Source organism: Aedes aegypti, chromosome 3 (genome assembly GCF_002204515.2).
Source record: "Aedes aegypti strain LVP_AGWG chromosome 3, AaegL5.0 Primary Assembly, whole genome shotgun sequence".
Classification (NCBI taxonomy): Eukaryota; Metazoa; Arthropoda; class Insecta; order Diptera; family Culicidae; genus Aedes; species Aedes aegypti.
Window position 1 is genome coordinate 378,415,287 of NC_035109.1, and position 20,875 is coordinate 378,436,161.

Here is a 20,875-nt window from a genome sequence, read left to right on the forward strand (position 1 = left end):
AAATTTTCTATGGATTTTTTTATTTTAAAAATATTTTCTGGAATTCGTTCAAAAACTATTCAAGTTACCCAGATCCCCAACAAAGTTCTCCTAAAAATACTGCCGATAGTCTCACTACATATTGGTTCATAAACTTTTCATGGAGAATCCTTCAAGAATAGTTCTTGTTTTTAATGGAATTTTCTAATGATTTCTTCTCATACGTTTATAGAAGAATTATTGAGAAATTTATTCAAAAATTATGTCAAGAAATTATGAATATATATGTTTTGAAAAAAATACCACGAGTTCCACAAAACTTTTTTAGAGTTTTCAGATAGATTTTATTCATGAATTTCATTTAAGGTTTCTGAGTTTTTAAGGATCCCTCCAAAGAAAAAAAAATAAACACGGAAAAATATCGAAAAAAAAACGTAACAGATACTGAAAATGTCTGCTAGATCTATAACACCAATTTTAGATCCATTTTCTTATCAAACAATACATATTGAACGAAATTTAGAAAAGAATATATTTTGCTTCGATATAACGTAACCTCGATATAACGTAACGAAAATAAAAATCGAGTTACGTTCTATCGAGGTATTACTATATTTTATTTAATGCACAAAAAAATATTAAAAAGTTCATTTGGACAATCATTGAAATGTAAGATTTTCGCATAACTTCAAATTACAAATAAAAAGGTGTTTTAAATTTTAAAATAAGACTACAGCAAATGTCCCATTTTTATTCAACAACAGTTAATGATTCAAATTATTCAAAACAATACGTTATCTTATCAACTTTGCAAAACAAATATCAATTTTATCAAATGATCTTTCAATTAACCATTTTAAAATGAGCTTTCAACAAAATTTCCGTTTAACTAAACATCATTCGACCAAAATAAGTGTTCTAAAGCCATTCGACCAAATGTCCATTCGACTAAATGTCCTTTCGACCAAATGTACTTTCGACCAAATGTCATTCGAACAAATGTCATTCGACCAAATGTCATTCGACGAAATGTCCTAAAGCCACATAAAGTATTCTTTCGAAAAAAATTGAATTATTCTTTTAAAATTTCATACATATTTTTATTTGTAAATTAAAGTTATGCCAAAATCTAGGATTTGGATGATTACTTGAATGAACTTTTTAGAAGTTGAAATATTTAGCTCCAGTTGATTTATTATTATTTGAAAATATCACCATTCTTTGAAAAACTGCTCAACAAGTTATTTTATTTCTCTACGATGTGAACATAATTTTTTTATTATTGATTATTTTATTGAAATATTATCGTTTATTGTCTGAATCTGATAGAAGCATTCGTAGAGAGTGCTCGGGATCTTTCTTTGAATTCCGGGTCTTGCTGTTTACGGACGTGGGTAAGATTTTTGAAGGCGGAAATAAGAATTAAAACGGCAGGAAAAAAATCCTTTAAGGAAAATCTTCGTATCGAAGTGAATGTTGGTGTAGGCAACTCTAATTATGGTCTATTGGCTTATTGTGACTTCCAGTTTAATAACATTCCTCAAGCAAATATATGGCTTTTCTGACAGTGTTGATAACCTCGGTGAATAACAGAGTTTGCAGTAGAAGCTTTGAATTATTAAAAATGAAAATTTTGCTAATTCAATATTTCGAGTCAGAGAAGACGAATTGACTGAGGCGACAAAAGTTGGCTTGCTTCCATCTGAGGTCAGCTTATCTCGAATTATTATTATTATTTATCTTTATTAGGGAGATTTTCAGCCCTTGGCTGGTTCATCTCCGTCTATCTCGAATCGCAGAACATGCCTGAATGAAAAAGCAGCATGGAACGTCAAAAACGCAAGAGGTGGATCAATATGTTGGGCGAGCGTCCATCAAATTGAATAATAAAATGTTGCTAATCGCATTGGTAAAATGGCTGATACTTTTTCAATTATTCAATCAATCTTGTATGAGCAACAAAGTGCTACTCTCGACGATAAACTAAATGTAACATTTTGTTTGCATACTATTTAGATTCGACTACGAAATGTCGGTTCGAACCAAAATCATTCGCTTTCTGTTGCAACTAAACCTTTTCGACCAAATGTCCTTTCGACGAAATGTCCATTCGACCAAATGTACTTTCGACCAAACGTCATTCGACTAAATGTCATTCGACCAAATGTATTTCGACCAAATGTCATAGATTCATGAATTTATTATAGAGCTCCGTTAAAAGTTCTGGAGAAATACCTAAATAATATACAACAGAAGTTTTTTAGAGGGATCTTGCAAGGATACCTGGAGGAATATTGAAGGTTCCTTTGAAGGTCCTTGAACTACTGGAGAACTCGTCTGAGTATTAAAGGGTAAATCAATTTCTTAAAGATTCACTGGAAAATATTTTTTAGGGAATATTAGTGAAAAAATACATGCAAATGTACCCGACCAGTGGATTACAACAGGGTTGTAACCACAGGACTGAAACGGCTGTCATCCACGAACAACTGAAGTAAAGCCAAAAATTTGGTGCTGGAGATGGTGCTGATTTGACACCTCGTCCAAAAGTACCGATTTAGGCACGAGACACACTCGTTTTCGAATGCGACATTCATATTTTACCTATCAATCTGGTGTTGAGTGCGTGTTACTTTATCCAGTTTTTCTGTAATTGCTAGATAATTTAGCCACATTTTATTAGGCACAGCGAAAAACGATTATCAATAGTATAATGTTTTTCTCATACGATATTTGTCGCTTCCGCACGGGGTTTGATGAGGGCAAAGCCTAAATTTGTTTACTCCAGCACTAGCGCCACACAGATGGTGGTAGGCTTCAAGAACTAGCGCTTTCTTCAGGGGGTTGGTTGTAACATGGTTTGTTACTCAGTTAGCGCGTTTCTGTAACAAAGTATGTTATAATTTTGGCTGGTTAGTGATTAAAATAACAAAAATTATAACACAATATCATTTACACTTAACAAAATTGAAGCAAAATTGATACTCATTATGTTTCAAATCAAATAAAAATATTACTCATTTTGTTATTCTTCATAACTCAATTATAACCAAATTTGTTATAAGAATTTTTTTCAATTTTTCACAACAAATAGTTTCACAATTACTTTTTGAATTGAAACAAATTTGAAATAGCCTTCGTTATTTTAACTGATATTGTTTTAATTATGTTATATTTTCCTCCATCAATTCCAAGTGATTCTAACAAAAACAAAACAAAATTTGTTATTTGTGCTACAATTTTGTTGGAATCCACAAATTAAATATAACTGTAAAAAAAACAGTGAAAAAATACTCATCAAACCCGTGGAGTAAGCTTTGCATGAATTTCTGGGCTATTCTCTGGAAAAATCTTTGAATAAATATCGGTAGGAAAATTTGGAAGAATTCCTGTAGCAACTCAAACTGTAACTGTTCTACTTTTTATAAAAATGTTACAGTTTCTTGTGGGCTTTCTGGAGGGATATATGTAGGAATTTCTAGAAGCTCTCTAAAAGTTAATCGTTGGAAGTATCCTCTGAAGAATATGTGACTTGTATCTATATAAGGGGATTTCTGGGAGCTTTCCTGACGTTCGGTTTAATATCAACGAAAATTTCTAAAGGATTAAATGTAGAAAGCTCGAAGAAAAAATATCATGCCGGAAATTTTGTAGTTTTTCCTTTGAGCATATTTTAAGGCATTTAATTGAAAAATTATCCATGGAAATATTAAAACTAAGTTTTAGATTGTAGCACAGAAAACCAAGTCCTTTAAGTCCTTCCCATCACTCCCAAAGAAAATCGTCTTTTCACTCCCTCGAGCCATCAACAGCAAAGTTCAACGAGCGCAACATTTCCTCATAAAGCATAAACCCAAGCGGCGCCGAGTGCGTGCAGAAATTAACAATTCAAATTACCACCCAAACCATCTCTCCAACTCGGGTCTCAACGCTCTCCACTTCCGGTGAAAATGAGCTTTCTTGGCAGAAAGAAAAACCACATGCTTCGAATCGCACATGCGGAAAACCTTTCTCACTGTTCCGTGTTGATGCCATCGAAACTGCTTCATCATTCAGTGGAAGGTTTTTCCCAACAGCACCCAGCATTATTCAAATCGGTTCCACAGGGCTACCGACCGCAATTTGCAACCGGTATTGGTAAAGTTTTGCACCTTAATCGCGGAGGATAAAATCACAGCAACACAAATAAAAAATAAGAAGGGAACTTACGTGAATGGCCGACAGCACCATGGCCATGATGGCAGCCCAGATGGATTTGTCTTCCAGGAACCAGGTCAGCTCGTCGACGCATCCGTGGAAGAAGGCGTTTCCGGTGACGGTGTCGCGGCACTCGAGGGGCAGGGGTTGACGCAGCACCATATAGTCATTGGGCCCATCGGCTCCGCAGCATCCGATCTGTGTGGGACGGGAAGAATAGAGGCAAACAATTAGTAGGCACGGTGCAGTTTCCAGATCAGAAAAACAAAACTTAATCGAATCCGCGTTGATTTGTATGCCTTAACTGCATGTGTTGGTAAAATAAAAAAAATCGTATGGACTATTTTGAAGTCTTTTCGATGGCACTTAGAAATTGGATACATAAAATAATTAATTTCTACAAGAAAAAAGAGCACAGAAAATCATTGTGAATCATTTTTATTGAGCTTGAAAAGAAAAATACAATTTAAAATATTTATCAGCTCTTTGGTAGAGTTTTCTAACTTTTCACTGAACTATACCCATCAATTTTTGAACAATATTGTTGTCTAGCTTGACTATCATTTTTTTCAAGAATATTTCTGAACCAAAAAATATCTGATTGCCCAGAATTTTCTAACCTGTTGGATATATGGATCCTTTTTTTGGACAAATGCGAAAATGGCAACTTTGACAAAGAAAGCTTTCAGTTAATAATTGTTGAAGTGCTCATAGGAACACTAAGCTGAGTAGTAGGCTCTGTCCCAGAGAGGACTTAGTACCAAGTAGTAGAAGAAGAAGAAGAAGAAGAAGAAGAAGAAGAAGAATGATGAAGGCAAACGGCTGATGAGTACTGATTTGATAGAGATTTTTTTCTGATATTTACGATTTTAGAAGCAGCGTGATTGCTTTCCAAGGCATCATTAGAAGTAGTTCTTGAGCCGGCCGGCTTCATACAAAGGAAAATGTTGCATTCAATAGCCATGGTGAAAACTGTATGATTGATAGACAATAGTCATTGTTACGAGAGCAATGACTACAATCGACCCACATAATAAAACAGACTTGTTTGATAGGCTTCGGATAAGTACATGGTCCCACTCTTCGGCAATCCCATTCCCATTCAGACAGGATTACTTTCAAATCCCATGATTATTTTCCAGCATAACCCCAACGATTGGTTTGCTTTGTGTGAAAAATTGGTACACAGCAAAAAACGTAAGAACCCAACCTCATTTCAACGTCATCATCATCGTCGTCGTCGGCTTAAGCTCTTTTCGGTTTCGAGAAGGCACCGAGGAGGATCCTTTTGTTGTCGTCCTGTTATATGGCAATCACATGCACACACATTCCTTTGGTTCTTTTGCGAATTTTTCCTCTTCAGCCGGTTTCTATCTCAACAGACTAACTGAGCTCAATTGAACCGAAACAGACCGATAAAGCAACCCCAAATCCTCCTCCCCCCTAAGGTTCATGGCAAAGGATTCGATTCTATTTATTAAGAGCCAATAGGCTTAGCTTTGCACAAAAAAGGGTATAAGTAGAATCATGAAATAAATACATTTACAGATAATTGAATTTGTTTCAAACAAATGAAGGCATAGGATCCGAGATGGATAAAATTGCCATTATTTAAGTTAGTGCTAATCACTAACACTCTCAATCAACAACTTGGCTTAGGGCATTTCCAGCTTGAAACACACAAAAAAAAATGAATGGTGTTCTCAGACTGACTGTTTCTAAACCTAATGAAACTTTGTGCGTGTATAGAGTTGCTATCCGATATGACATTAGCCATGAAAATTTTGTTTAATTTCCTTGACTACGTTTTGGATAGGGCCTATCAAGTAATAGGTTTAAAATAAATTGAAAATTTTAAAGTCAAAAACGGTGCATTTGATCAAAATACACTTAAAAAAATCATGGCAAAGCAATGTTGGATTACACATAATATTACACAGAACACTCAATTTCGATTATTTTTAAATTCTAGACAGCCAACACTTTTGCTTATATTTTAAGATAGAAATGGCATTCAAAATAGCCCAGCATATTAAAATATGTGTGACTTATTCTTAAACTCTCAATAACTTAAAAACGGTTGGAGATAGACAAAAAAGTAAAAACTTGAAAGGAAATTTTGCGTGAAATTTTAATTTGAATTCAAATAAAGATATCATCAATTTGCTAACGCGATTTACGTTTTAAGCTGGAACTGCTCCATATATCATCCTCCGAAACAGATCCGTTTGCCTGTTTTGGGGGACTGCAGACGGAACAACTGCATCGTTTGATGACATAATTCAACCAGTCAAACGGAAATTGGTCCCCATGAATCAACACAGAGAACGACGTTCAATGACGACAGATACGACTCTCATTTTCAGGACAGCGCTCCTGCTTGGTCTACCCTCAAATTACTAACGGTCAACTGGCTATCCCACTTTTGGTAACGTCAACAATGGATCCGTTCAGCGTGGTCATCTGGATTCGACCGTTTGATTCGGAATTGATTTTCCGACAAATGTCTTACCCTTTCAAAGGGAAAATAAAATTATATTGTGCTCGAATAACGAGTGGTTCCATTGCGGGCAGAAAATTTGTCTGATAAGCAGATCCAAAAAAAAAAAGCGCAGGATGTTCCCATCGCTGGCAGTTTAGGGACAAAGGGACGGCAGACAAACAGGTCGAAAATGACTCGTGCGAAATTTTCCATTGGTCAAAAGCTGCGTGTTGACCTTATATATTTTGTCCTTTCAAACATCTTTTTCCTTCGACCCTTTGCTCCTTCGACCTTATCTCGTTAGACGAGGTCGATAGACAACTTATGTCATAGATGCTTTAGTTATTCTATGAATCAAAATCAATTGTAAGAACTAACAGAGTTGGTGGTCTAATGGCTACCATTTGTGCTTCATAAGCAGTAGGTCATACGTTCAATCCCAGACCCGTCGCTTTCCTCGAACTTCGTAGTTGTTATCTTGCACTTGCTTCTATTTTTTCACTCTTAATTATCACAATTCTTGACAAACATTTCAAAAGAGCACATCGACATTGGTAAACATTGGCTTTGCAAGACGCTGTTGAACCCAATTCAAATCGATCGCGCTCACTAATACCACTATCCGGAAGAGCTAACACCAACCTTTCTGATAGTGGTGTTAGTTTGCGTGGGCGGGCTAAGAAGGGATCAAAAGCAACGTTTTAAAAAAAAAGGCTCAAGAGGTTTTGGGTCAAATTCAAATGTTTGTCCAAAATTTATCTATTCACTCATAGCAATCGCCAAAGCCAGAGACGGACAAGAAACCGGTTCTCTACGCTTCCATTCTTCCATCATTATAATGAGTATACACCATTAGGCATAAAGACGTTAGGCATAAAGACGTTAGGCATAAGTATGTTAGGCATAATGGACGTTAGGCATAAAGACATTAGGCATAATGGATGTTAGGCATAAAATACGTTAGGCATAATGGACGTTTGGCATGAAATAACTTGCGTGTGTGCCATTCAAAACTCTGGGAGTGGATGGGTGTCCTTAACATGTAACAGCTCATAAAAAATAGTGAAAAATGCATACAAGAAGCGTTACGATGGGGTGGGTTAATTTGCTCTTCTTCTTCTTCTTCCTGGCGTTACGTCCCAACTGGGACAAAGCCTGCTTCTCAGATTAGTGTTCTTATGAGCACTTCCACAGTTATTAACTGAGAGCTTTCTTTGCCGATTGACCATTTTTGCATGTGTATATCGTGTGACAGGTACGAAGATACTCTGATGCCCTGAGAATCGAGAAAATTTCCTTTACGAAAAGATCCTCGACCAGCAGGATTCGAACCCACGACCCTCAGCATGGTCATGCTGAATAGCTGCGCGTTCTATGCCCCATTGGGTTAATTTGTAAATAAGTTGATTAAAACTAACTATTTTCGGTGTTATAAAATTTGACAATAAATCCATTATCGCAAGATATGGAAGAAGATTGTTATCATGGTCATTGCTATCATTCTAAAGTCCAGCGCAATGAACTATTGTAAGTATCAATTTATATTTGCGATGGGCTAGTGTTATTTTTTTCTAGAGATGTTTAGTTTGATGAGTATATGACATTGTTTGTTATATATTTTCTTCTTCTTCTTCTTGGCATTTACGTCTTCACTGTGACAGAGCCTGCTTCTCAGCTTAGTGTTCAATGAGCACTTATATAGTAATTAACTGAGAGCTTTCTTTGCCAAAGTTGCCATTTTTGTATTGATACTCTATGCCCAGGGAAATCAAGGAAATTTCCATTACGAAAAGATTCTGGACCGACCGGGAATCAAACTTAGACACTTTCAGCAGTTGCCGCGGACTCTAACCACTCGGCTAAGGAAGGCCGTTATATATCTTATAAATAATTACGTTAATTCTAAAGAAGGGAAATCTTGCATATAATCATTAGTACTTACAGTCAACCCTCCATGAGTCGATATTGAAGGGACCATCGACTCATGGAAATATCGAGTCATGGAACAGCAATGCTATGGGAAGCTGTTTGAGGGGACTATCATAGTAACCATGAAATTTGATTTTTAGTATGGTTCCATGAGTCGATATCGAGTAATGGAACATCGACTCATGGAGGTTTAACTGTATAATGCGAATGTTTAACTTGAAGACAACAATCTAGTGTCATGCCAAAAATTCATGTTATGATAGGCGACATTATCTATTCTGGTAGTGTAACGCCAAAAAAAGCGTTACGTTCGTACTCCGAGCCTTCCCAATTTAATGTAGTGAAAACATTTCTTTTGCCTCTTCTGCCAACAATTTTCAATGATTTTTAAACAATTTTTATCAGCCACATATGTAAACATTGCCAAAAGCACCTTGTAAATATTTGAAATTCGTCGAGTTTGAAAAGTAAAATTTATTTTAAAGTATATTTAATAGTCAAGCTCTAATTTAACATAGCATAGTATTTAGCATTTAGCTTGGCGTGCATTTTTTAATGGAAATATTTACATATACAATTCCAATAACTATTAGAACAGCAAGAATCCACAAAACAGCATATTATTGGAAACAGGTCCCTTTCTTCCAGTCATTTAATTAACCGTATATGTATAAAGAATAGCCTATTATTCAAAGAAGGGAAAATGTATGATGGAAGTATTAAGAGCAATAATGACATTAATTACTGAATAAGTATGTCTCGAAAGAACAGTTTAATTATAAAAGAAGAAAAATTTGGTGATTAAAACATTTAGCGTTAGCGTTAGCGTTAGCGTAGTTACGGTATACTTCGTAGATTGGATACTAGCAACATTCATGTTTCTAAAAAATTTGGTGATTAAAACATTTGGAGCACAAACTCCAATAATTTTGCCGTCAGTATAACTATAAAGAACAGCCTTCAATTTAAAGAAGGGATAATCTCTAATGAAAAATTTGCCAATAATATGTGTAAAACCAAATTCAAAAGATGAGTAGCAGTTACAGCGTCGTCCTTATTCTTGGAATTACGACCCAATCCAGGTTCTTAGCCTAGTCTTCTAGGAACACTTCCACAGTTATTAACCAAAGCGGCTATTTTGCATTCTCATGTGTACACGATACATGAGCACGATTATACTTCATGGCCAAAGATGCTGGATCGACTTGGAACCGAATCAAAATACATTTAGTATGGCTCTATGGTCACTGAAGTTACCGCATAGCTAATAAAGGCAATTTATAGCATTTTCATGCTCAAGTTTTGTCCTAGAAATTGACTTCAAAGGATTCACAACTATGGGACGACTGCAAGCCAATCGCATTTCGAAGGACACATGTTTGATCCTTGAAGCCCTCCACAATTACCAAAAAAGTCAGCTCACTTTTCGTACAAACAATTTCATTTTTCAATTATTATTGTTTTATGGCTATATCGGTCATGCGACTCAAAGGTTAAGGGAGTCTATAGAAGTAAATGATGGAAACGAATAGGTGTATAGGCGTCGCAAGGGAGCGACAAGATTGAAATTTAATTAGGTGGTGAAAATTGAGCGATCGATAGAACCGTTCGGTTGATTGCCGTCAGTATATGAGTACATTGAAGCCTCCTGTATTTTGCCTGTGTTGGTAGCAAAGCTCAAAGCTTTGAGCCAACCCTTTTCCAGTAGAGAAGCTAGGCAAAATACAGGACGCTTCGATGCTTACTGACTTTAAAATGGCTTGCTCAATTTTCACCACCTAATTAAATTTCAATCTTGTCGCTCCCTTGCGACGCCTATACACCTATTCGTTTCCATCATTTACTTCTATAGACTCCCTTTACCTTTGAGTCGCATGACCGATATAGCCATAAAACAATAATAATTTAAAAACAATCACGGTCGAAACCTTCTCCTATAATTTCATTTTTCATTTTGGAAATTATGCCTATCGTCCATTATGCCTAATGTCCATTATGCCAAACATCCATTATGGCAAACGTCCATTATGCCTATCGTATTTATGCCTTTCGTACTAATGCCTAACGTCCTTATGCCTAACGTATTTATGCCTAACATCGTGCACCCCATTATAATATGCCTTTCCTTACGCCTGATACACAGCCTCCCTAGAGTTTTCAAAAGTTTTTCAAGTAGTTCCCAAGAATCTATAACAGTTTCAAGACGTTAGAGTATCGAGAAAGCCAGAGGAAAACAAATGTGTTTCCAATAATTTTTAAGAGTTTCGCAATGAATTTTAGGGCACTCTAAAATATAACCGAAAGCTTTTAAGTAAAATGTTTTGAAGATGTTTTCGAGGGTTCTCAAGATGTTTTCAGGAGTTCCTGAAATATTGGGTACTGTTCAAGTGGTTAACAGGAATTCACATGTGATGTCAAAGGTCAGAATGTGTAATAATTCGTGGCACTTCGCAATCGGAGAGCCCTATGAATATTAATATTGACTCTCTCGCTTGGTAAAACAACAATATAGAGTCATTCGGGAGATTTACGTTTTGCCTAAAATTAGTAATAATTTTTATGTTTTCTGAAAATGCAACCATAAGTAGCCTTATTATAATCTATTGGTTTATCAAACACTCTTTTGATTACAAACAAAGCATAGAAAATGAAAAATATTCGCTTCTGTTTCTTGGTCAGAATGAGAGCGTGTCAGCGAATGTTACAAGTGGTGACACACAGTAATCGGCGACAAGCAGACTTTCTTTTCTCTCTTTCGTGACTCATTATCTGTCATGAACGATAAATGTCATGCGTGTTGTGTGAATGCAGGTGGGTAAATGGAATCAAATTATGGCTCGTGTGCCAATGATTGTTAAAATTTCCAAAGTCTGTAAAAATTTATACAGTCAACTCTCGCTTACTAGGTATGGTGTTAGAATTATAGTAAAAGTGGGTTTTCATGACTATCGTGCTGCATCAATACCCGGACGCTAAAAACGACATGAATGTTCAAACTGCGATTCTTATATGTTCATTAAGAATTTTCTTAAAGTTTTATCATTCGCCACATGCTTATACTTCAGATCTTCATGGAAGTGATGCAATTTTCTGGATTTTTTTTATGATTTTTACATGTAAATCTATGAAATATTGGAGTTTATCTTGTTTGTAAATCCGGACACTCAAAACAAAGATGTATTTAAATCCAGACACTCTTGGATCGAAATCCGGACACCTTTAATATAATGTGAAATATTTATATATTTTTACAAGAAAACCACACAAACTTTTTAAATATCTTTCTTGCATCAATTCGATGTATGTATTCTTCCTATAATGCCACAAAGATCAAAACGTAACTATTATTAGTGTTTTAACTACCAGATCTGAAGCGCGTGTAGTTTAAGCTTATTTACGTGCGGCTTGATTCTGATACCGAAGAAAAATACACAATTAATTTTGCACTGGCCCATCTTCTGATAACTTACAACGCTGTTTATGAATATTATTCTACTATTCTCTTATTTTATCTAAAAAAAACCATTTACACTTGTTCAAAGTAGATTTTCCATATGATGTCCAGAAATGAGATCACTGACTCGTAATTCCGGACAGTCTTTTTTGACACCATTTCAATACACATTTGCATTATTATTCACATTAGTAGTGTTATCGAACAATAAAAGTATCTTTCTGGACTTAATTTTGTTCAAACAATCCACAAAAATATGCTTCTTACACTCTTATTAACTGAACGTTGTTCGTGCCCTAGTTTGTGCGTTCACAGTTCGTTTAACTTTAATCAAAATGGACCGCGATGAAATGACGTTCGACAGAAACAAAAAAACTTATTTTTATTGCTAGTAATTATTTGGCAATGTTAACTAGATTGTAGTAGGTCCTTAACAGGTTTGGAGGTGTTCGAAACATAATCAATGTGTTTACAATTGACTTTTAAAATTTATAAAGGGGTTTTAAGGGTACTCAAAAATATTTATGAAAGCTTTTTAATAAAGTTTCTTTGACGAAGTTTTTGAGGGCTCTTAAGAGATTTTCAGAAGTCCAGGAATTCGGTATTGTTCAGGTGGTTAACAGACATTCGTAAGTTGTTTTAAGGCTTTTTAAGGAGTGTTTTAAAATCATGGTTCTTCAATGAGTTTTGGTCATAAGTATTTGGGTATCGGTATTGGGATTCCCTTGTTAGCCACTGAGACCAAAGAGTATAAATCAAAGTAACCAGGCATTTGCTCATGTGAAAAACTTGATCGATTGGTGATAGTGTCAAATCACTGTAGAAGGTAATGAAAACAAAATTAATAAAAATTACTGATAGCTTTTGTGCCAACACTATCAAAGTTTTGTTTTCATCGTTGTTAAACGCTTGCGTGCACGCCTTTGCAGGTATGGCGAGCGCTTGTTTCATGATAAAAACAGGAACAAATCAAACGGATCAAATTGCACGATTAATATCACCTTACTGATAAATTTTATAATTTACATAAAGTTTTCGCATTTTTTAACTCATAAAGTTTCTTTGAGTAAAACAATGCGAAAACTTTATGTAAAGTATAATATTTATCAGCAAGGCGATTTAATCGTGCAATTCGATCCGTTTGATTTGTTCCTGTTTTTATCATGAAACAAGCGCTCGCATGCAAGCGTTTGTTTTTTTTTTTTTTTGGAATGAGCAGGGATTGAATCCTGAGAAAATTGAGAGAATCTCTCACGTATCGCTCTCTGTAACTATCATAACATGCTGCACATTATGAGAGACTGTTTATCGTATACTGCTACAACTTTGATCAGATTGGGGGGATAGTAGTGCATGATAAAACCCCTCTAAACATGCTCCAAGCCTGGGGTACACTATTGCTATTGGAAGTTCGTGGATTGTTTATTGTGCCAGTAGAGAAAAACACCTATCCCCAACGGTAAACAAGCGAGAAAAATGGATTTTATCATCGCTCTCTGTTTGGGGCTCTCGCTCGCTGCTTCCATTTATCAGACTTGTTACACCTTGCGGTACAATGACGATCGTGGAGCGCAACAGATGGGATGTTTTTCTTTGCTTGCTTTGATCGTGCTTCATACTCAAATGAGAGCGAATTCTGCAATGCCTGGGAATGAGCAATTCTCGCTGAAACCAAGCCGCCATCGGCACCCATCGTTAGATCGCTAGTTTTCGATAAAACTTAAGGGTGGTCCTTTCTGTTTTCTCAAATTGATGGACCCCTCGTACGCCAGCTAGCTGTAAAGTAGGGTGCGGCTTATTTTTCAAAAGTTCTCAAAACCAAAAATTCGTGTGCTCTACTGAATTTAAATCACATTAAAAGAGAAACCTCAAAATCTGAGCCAAAAATATTTATATTTAGAGGTGGCGCACGCGTCTTGAAGGTGAATTTTAAAGTTATAAAAAATTACCTTCAGTGAAGTAAACACAACTTTGTTGTTTTCCAACCAATTTCGAATCTTTTAGCATCATTATCTTCAAAATTAAATTTATGAAAACTTTGTAGAACATCAAATTTGTCTAAAATCAAAACTAGTCATAGTTTAAAATACTTTTATACAAATTTTTACTCATTTCACTAAAAATTTCAAATTATTTGGACCATAACTTCTTGAATACTCAATCGATTCCGAATCTTTTTGCATGGTTTTGAAGCGAACTTAGTTGTTTTCAAACTGTTCATATAACACATTTTTCTAAAAAATGGTTTTGCCCAAGTTTTACACCAAAAACTATCCAAAAACATGATTTTTTAATGAAAAAATCAAATTTCTTTTGATTATTTAAGTTTTTTTTTTGCCAGAAATTGCATTTTTTCTATAAAACTTAAATTTAGAAAGCATATTTCCTTTATTACGAGTTGAATAGAGCATATATTTTTCAACATATGAAAACATAGTTTTGTTTCAAAATTATTTAAAAATTGTTGCAAAGTCCTTCTCAAAGGTTTAACAAATGAGAAAAACCAGTTTCAGCTTCAGAGATAATATTTAACTGGCAAAAATTTGGAAAAACTGGCATTTTTCGTTAAAAAATCATGTTTTTGTGCAGTTTTTGCTGAATAACTTGCTCAAGACATTTATTTAGTGAAATGTGTTGTATGAACAGTTTGAAAACAATTAAAATAGCTTCAAAAGCATGTAAAAAAATTTGGAATCGGTTGAGTAATCATGAAGTTATGGTCAAACAAAGTTGAAATTTTTAGCAAAATGAGGAAAAATTTGGAATAAATTACTTTTAACTAAAACTTGTTTTGATTTTAGACAAATTTGATGTTCTACAAATTTTTTGTAAATTTAATTTTGAAGGTATTGATGCTAAAAGTTTTAAAATCGCTTGAAAAATAACAAAGTTATGTTTACTTCACTGAAGGTTATTTTTTATAACTTGAAAATTCACCTTCAAGGCGCTTGCGCCACCCCTAAATGTTAATATTTTTCGCTCAGATTTTGAAGATTCTCTTTCCATGTGATTTGAATTCAGTAGAGCACACGAATTTTTGGTTTTGAGAACTTTTGAAAAATAAGCCGCACCCTACTGTACAGTTTGCGAAAATGCCCATTTTTTGATAAATCTTGGGTATTTCGTCACGTGCTATGCCTCATATTTTGATAGGAACACATAGCAAACTTAGTGGCATCGTATAGAGAAAGGATATAGCTTTCATTTAAACTTGAAAAATAAATTAGCGGCCATTTTCAATTTGGCCGCCATCTTGAATTTTGTTAGAAAAATCGTTCTTTCGTCATTAGCGCACCGCTAGTTTTGAATTCTGAGATCACCATCAGAAAGCTAAGGAAAAATTGCGTAAGATAGGCTATTTAAAAAAACTAGGCAAGCAAGGGTATTTACCCTATGATATGAACGATTTTCTAAATCATGTTGTACTGTGCAAAAAATTATGTTTTCATCGATTGAACTCGCCATATACGTCAATGGCGAGTTCAATCGATGCAAACATAATTTTTTGCACAACAAAGAAACAAGTTTTCAATCGTTGGTGTATTATTTGAGACAGATGAAGAATATGAGTGTTATTTTGAGTGAAAAAATCTGGCGGCCATCTTGTATTTTGCTGCCATCTTGGTTTTAAGTAGTAGAATGAGTTTTCACCTTGTTAGCACTCAATATGTTGACTTTAATTCTACCGTTACACTTATTCTTCTTCTTGTTCTTCTTTTTCCTGACGTTACGTCCCTATTGGAACAGAGCCAGCTCCTCAGCTTTAAACTAGCTTTAAAAACAAATTATCAAATAGTATTTTTACGCTTATTTGCTACCTGAATGATTCTTCTGCATATCTTCGAGTTGAAAATAGCATTATTTCTTTCATTTACTTGGTCTAAAACAATTGATAGAAATGAACAATCAGTTGAACAGCTGAGATTAGATAAGAAAGATAGAATCTGATTATTTTGTTTAACGGAGGCTTCATAATTCAACATGATGAGCACTGAGATGGTAAAAAATCATTCAACTGCTAAAAACTAAGATGGCGTTGAAATCGAAGATGGCCGCTAGATTTTCCATCCTCGAAATGATACACCTGCGTTTCGGCATTACGTACACATCAGAACAAAACCTGCTTCTTTCCATTTCGCTATTTTTCACATGCATGTTGGGCGGTACTAAAACAATAATTTATGGCTCAGAAAATCAAGGATGTTTTTTTGCTTCAAAATTTAAGATTTACATTCTAAATTAATGCACTTTTGTCAATGTTTTACGTTAAAACTACAGATATTATAACAAGACTTACTCATGTCCCGACGCGCAATCTATAAACTTCATTCAGTGAACAACAATGCATATGGTAAAAAAAATTGTTCAATACAATCAATGTTTTTTAACGGTTTTTATTTATTGAATTTATTTTTTGATTGTTACAGAATTCAAAGTTATGTTGAAGAATTATTCTTTTGTCAAACATCGCATTATAAAAGAAAATTCCTATTTAATAACCTGGATTTCTAACTAAAAAGCTGAGTATTAGGCTCGGTTCCAGTAGGGGCGTAACGTCAGGACAATGGAGAATAAGAAGAAGAAGATTATACGTAACCTTTTTTAATTGGTAGCCTCTAAATTCGACATGCTGAGTGATAGCTGGTCAAAAATTCATTCTTCTACTTAAAATCAAGATGGCGTCAAAATCCAAGATGGCCGCCAGATTTTTTCACTCAAAATAATATTCTTATTCTTTACTCGACTCGAATAAAACACCAAAGGGTGAAAACTTGTTTCTTTGTTGTACAAAAAATGATGTTTGTATTGATTGCACTCGCCATATACGTCAAAATCGTATAACACGATTTAGAAAATCGTACATTTCATAGGGTAAATACCATTGCTCACTTGGTTTCTGTAGCCTATCTTACGCAATTTTTCCTCATCTTTATGAAGGTTATCTCAGAGTTCAAAACTAGCGGTGCGCTAATGGTTAAAAAACGGTTTTCCTAACAAAATTCAAGATGGCGGCCAAATTCAAAATGGCCGCCAAAATTGTTTCAAGTTTAAATGAAAGCTATATTCTTTCTCTATACGATGCAACTTAGTTTGCTATGTGTTTCAAGCGAAATATGAGACATATCACATGAAGAACTAACCAAGATTTATAAAAAAACCGTTCTTTCAGCAGGACAAATAAAATCACAGCGGTGTTCATCTGTCCAATGCTATAAAGCAAAATTTTATTGTTAATTTTAAATATATTACAACATTACAACATTTACTTACATTTTCGGTGTTTTCGCTTATAGCACAGAATTAGTTCTATGTACTCCGTCTTTGTTTGTAAGCATATTGTTTATACATTCACAGCTGCTGTCAACTGTCACAAAGCAAAGCCGAAAACACCGAATTTTGATAATAGAAATATAAGTAGTAGAACGCTAGTGGCGCTGTTATCACAAAACAGAATTATTTTATCAAAACTTACTATTCGAATTTTTTATTGTTTTTTTTTTACTGCCATGTTGTACAAAATGTTTTATTTTGTTCATAAAAATTGATTTGACACTTATAGACCCGGTACTCAATCTGTCAGAGCGTGGAAAACTAGATGTTGGTCACACGAACAGTCGCGACATTGGCATTCTAAGGCTAATGCTTCTACTATTTTGACAAACACATACTAAACCTAAGTCCGACAGATGTCCAGGGGTTCGCAAAACCATTCTCACGTAACAACTCTCTTAGAACGAAATTCTAACAAACTTGCTGTTTTTAGTCTTGAGGCAACATTTGAGCCAGATATCTCCGCGGATAGTAGCGGGGGCGGGATATTAAGATGTTGTCTCTTCATTGTTTGACATACCAGCAGAAAAAAACTATTAATTTAGTATCGGTATTGGGTAAAAAAAAGAGATCGACCAGAAAGGGTATGCTGAAACGCAGATTTATATAGGTTTTAGTGAGGATGAATTTGTCAAGGTTTGAAGCAAAAATTAGAGATTATGGCGTACGAACTTGTAGAAAAATGTAGGTTTGAGTCGTTTTTCAATTTGAAGCTTAGTTTGGAAATTGGATTTTTGCCAGATTTTAGAAAAAATAGACCTCTGTGCGGTGAGAGAAATGTTGACAAATTTTCCTACATGTTCGAAGCAGAATACCCTATTGGTATTCCCCAGTCGTATTTTGAGTTTTTGTACAAATTCATTATTTCTATAACTTAACCAAGTCAATAACATGTAAAATTATAAAGAAAAGCTATCCCTGTGAAAAAAAACACGATCATATAAATTCTAAAATACGTCGAAAATAGTTTAATGATGAAGCTCTGTGTTTAACTATTTTGGACACCCCAACACATTTTGGACCCTCAAAGTACATAATTTGGTCCTTTGGCGTTTTCATTTGATTGGAGGCTGTCAAAGAAACTGTTGATCTAATATGCTCGCGCACAATTCAACCAGTCAATTAACAATTGTAAACGGAAAGAATTTTTGCTTCTTGGTCCAGAAATTCGAAAATATTTTTTTTTACATTTGCAAAATTTCTGACGGCTTCAATTTTTGCATGAAACGTTTTATAACGATTGTATGGATGAACCGATTGAATTAAATTGATTATAGTCAAAATAAAAACATCTTCTATGTACTAACGGTTGATGAAAGTGCGAAACAGTCTTATCTTGTTTAGCTTCTCGGTAGTTGTTAAACTTCCACTCGGCTGGTTGTGTGTGTGTGTGTAATCCAACTAACACCCACTGTCCGGCAGCGATATTATGGAAGAAATCTTTCTGCAATACTTTTTGATGCTCTTGCAGAAAGCTTTAGTCCAGGAGTTAGAAGGTGATAGCTCTATTGCAGATCCAGTGACCCATTTCAGAATGGCTGGAGAGACACGTCCATTCAGAAGTCACCTTCACTAACAATAAGCCCCGCATGCATGCATTACCGTTATCAAATGGATAAAGGTAATGAAAACACACTTCCTGTTTAAAAGATGTTTTCTTTTAAACTGGCACGTATTTAGTTTTTTTTAGTAAAAATCATAATCAGAACAATCTCACCGAAAACCATCTAAGGTGGCATTGCCGTCGCCATGGAAACATTCGACTCAACCCGCGTTGGGATATATTTTTCTTCCTCTTTCGCCTTTTCCGTGCATTCGTTCGTCATTTCACCACACAAAAACCATTTCTTCAATGTCTTTAATTGCACGACGTTTCTTTCACATTAAAGTACTTTTCTCCAACAAATCGAATTACAGAACGTGATATTTGTTGCTTCTAATTTGTTCCTTTTGTCAGAAAGAGGCTCTCTGCTATCAATTAGCGACTTTTTTTTTATCACGTTTCAACATTCTGGGTGGCGGTAGAACCCAAATCAAAATTTCGGAGACAAATTTTTCCAGGGATAAACCTACTAGCCAGTTGCAATTGCCGGTGAACCGTTACAACAAAACACGAATTATAACGTTTAATTACGGGGGCTTTCGGTGATTCACTCTCAAACTAAAATTCTGCTTGCGTAGCACTAACCAATATCGGCGGAATCACGACAAACGGGAGCACGAAAAAAAAGCACACGGAGCAAAATAAAACACGACCGTTCGCGGCAAAGCCTACTGCGATCCTCTTAAACTTCCACTCGGCTGGTTGGCCGTAAACCACGATTCTTTAATTATGAACAAGTCTTATCTTGCCAAATGACTAATAAGTTGATCTTTTGATTCAAATGGGGAAATGTGTTGGGAAATGGCTCAGGAGGTCCAAAATATATAGAGGTAAAAAAAATGGATTACCTTACGCCGATAAACACAAATTGAATATCTTTGTCTTCAAATTTATAAATTTTGATTTGTGGCTCCGTTTCATGTTCACAAAAAGAACCTTCAAAAGTTCCTTCGCAACTCCTGAAGGTGTCTTGGAAATTCCATGGGAACACCAGAGATGCCTTTTGGAACCCTTGAGAACCTTAAAAAGTCACTTAGGAACTACTGGCAACCACTCAGTCACTAATGATAAAAGTTATTTTTTTTAAATTTTTTTTTTTGAAAACTAAGCATAAGCATAAACATTGTTGACCTACAATTCGTAGTTGCTACTCCATAATTGACCGGAATAATCAAAATTGAACAGGGAACCATCAGATGCAGCTTGGGAGTAGCATATCATCTTCAATGTATAATTTCGAGAACTCTAAATTTTGTAATGTCAATAACGGCGTCGGCCACGCCTTTACGGTCATCGGGGAAGGGAAGGAATGTTAGTGTGACGTCCATTGCTACTAGAGACCGAGATCACCTCTGCATCTCCATGTTTTTCACAGGAAGGAAGTTTGTTAGTCGGAGGGATCAAAAGTTACATGCTAGGCATTCACCTTGGTAAGTGATGCGATTCATGTAGTCTCAATTTAAACAAGTTATCTATCGGTGCGTCGACAATTCTAATTTCGAACTTTTCAAAGGTTGTTTTTAGTAATTGAGATAAATATATAAAGGAATATTTACGAGTAAACCATTTTTTAACATGAATAAAAGCTTACGCCGACACTTACAGTTTGTTAAATAATCGTATAAATGAAACTTTGCCACGACACAAATTTGTATTCGAACAAGTATGGAATGAACTCACCAGTTGGTAATCCATCCTCAGCTGAAGTCACAATTTGCCGATCAAAACGCAAAAGCTGTAAACCAGAAAAAAAAACACATTTCACTCCGGCGACGAATCCACTTGCTTGGGCTTCATGAATCCCACTCTTTTTATAGGTTTTTTTTTGAAAACTTCTAAAGTACTCCAAGAAATTCCATGAAAACTCCTTGGAAATTTGTTCATGAGCTCCAAGTAATAT

General features: G+C 35.1%; 1 protein-coding gene across 1 annotated transcript in view; it reads right to left on the bottom strand.

Moving 5' to 3' along the window:
• LOC5567476 (tetraspanin-2A) overlaps nucleotides 1-20,875 on the bottom strand; it is a 213,543-nt gene that overhangs the window by 14,037 nt on the left and 178,631 nt on the right. Inside the window, exon 4 of the mRNA XM_001657431.2 lies at nucleotides 4,189-4,374. Coding sequence (XP_001657481.2) covers nucleotides 4,189-4,374 — 186 coding nt within the window. The remainder of the gene's footprint in view (nucleotides 1-4,188; nucleotides 4,375-20,875) is intronic.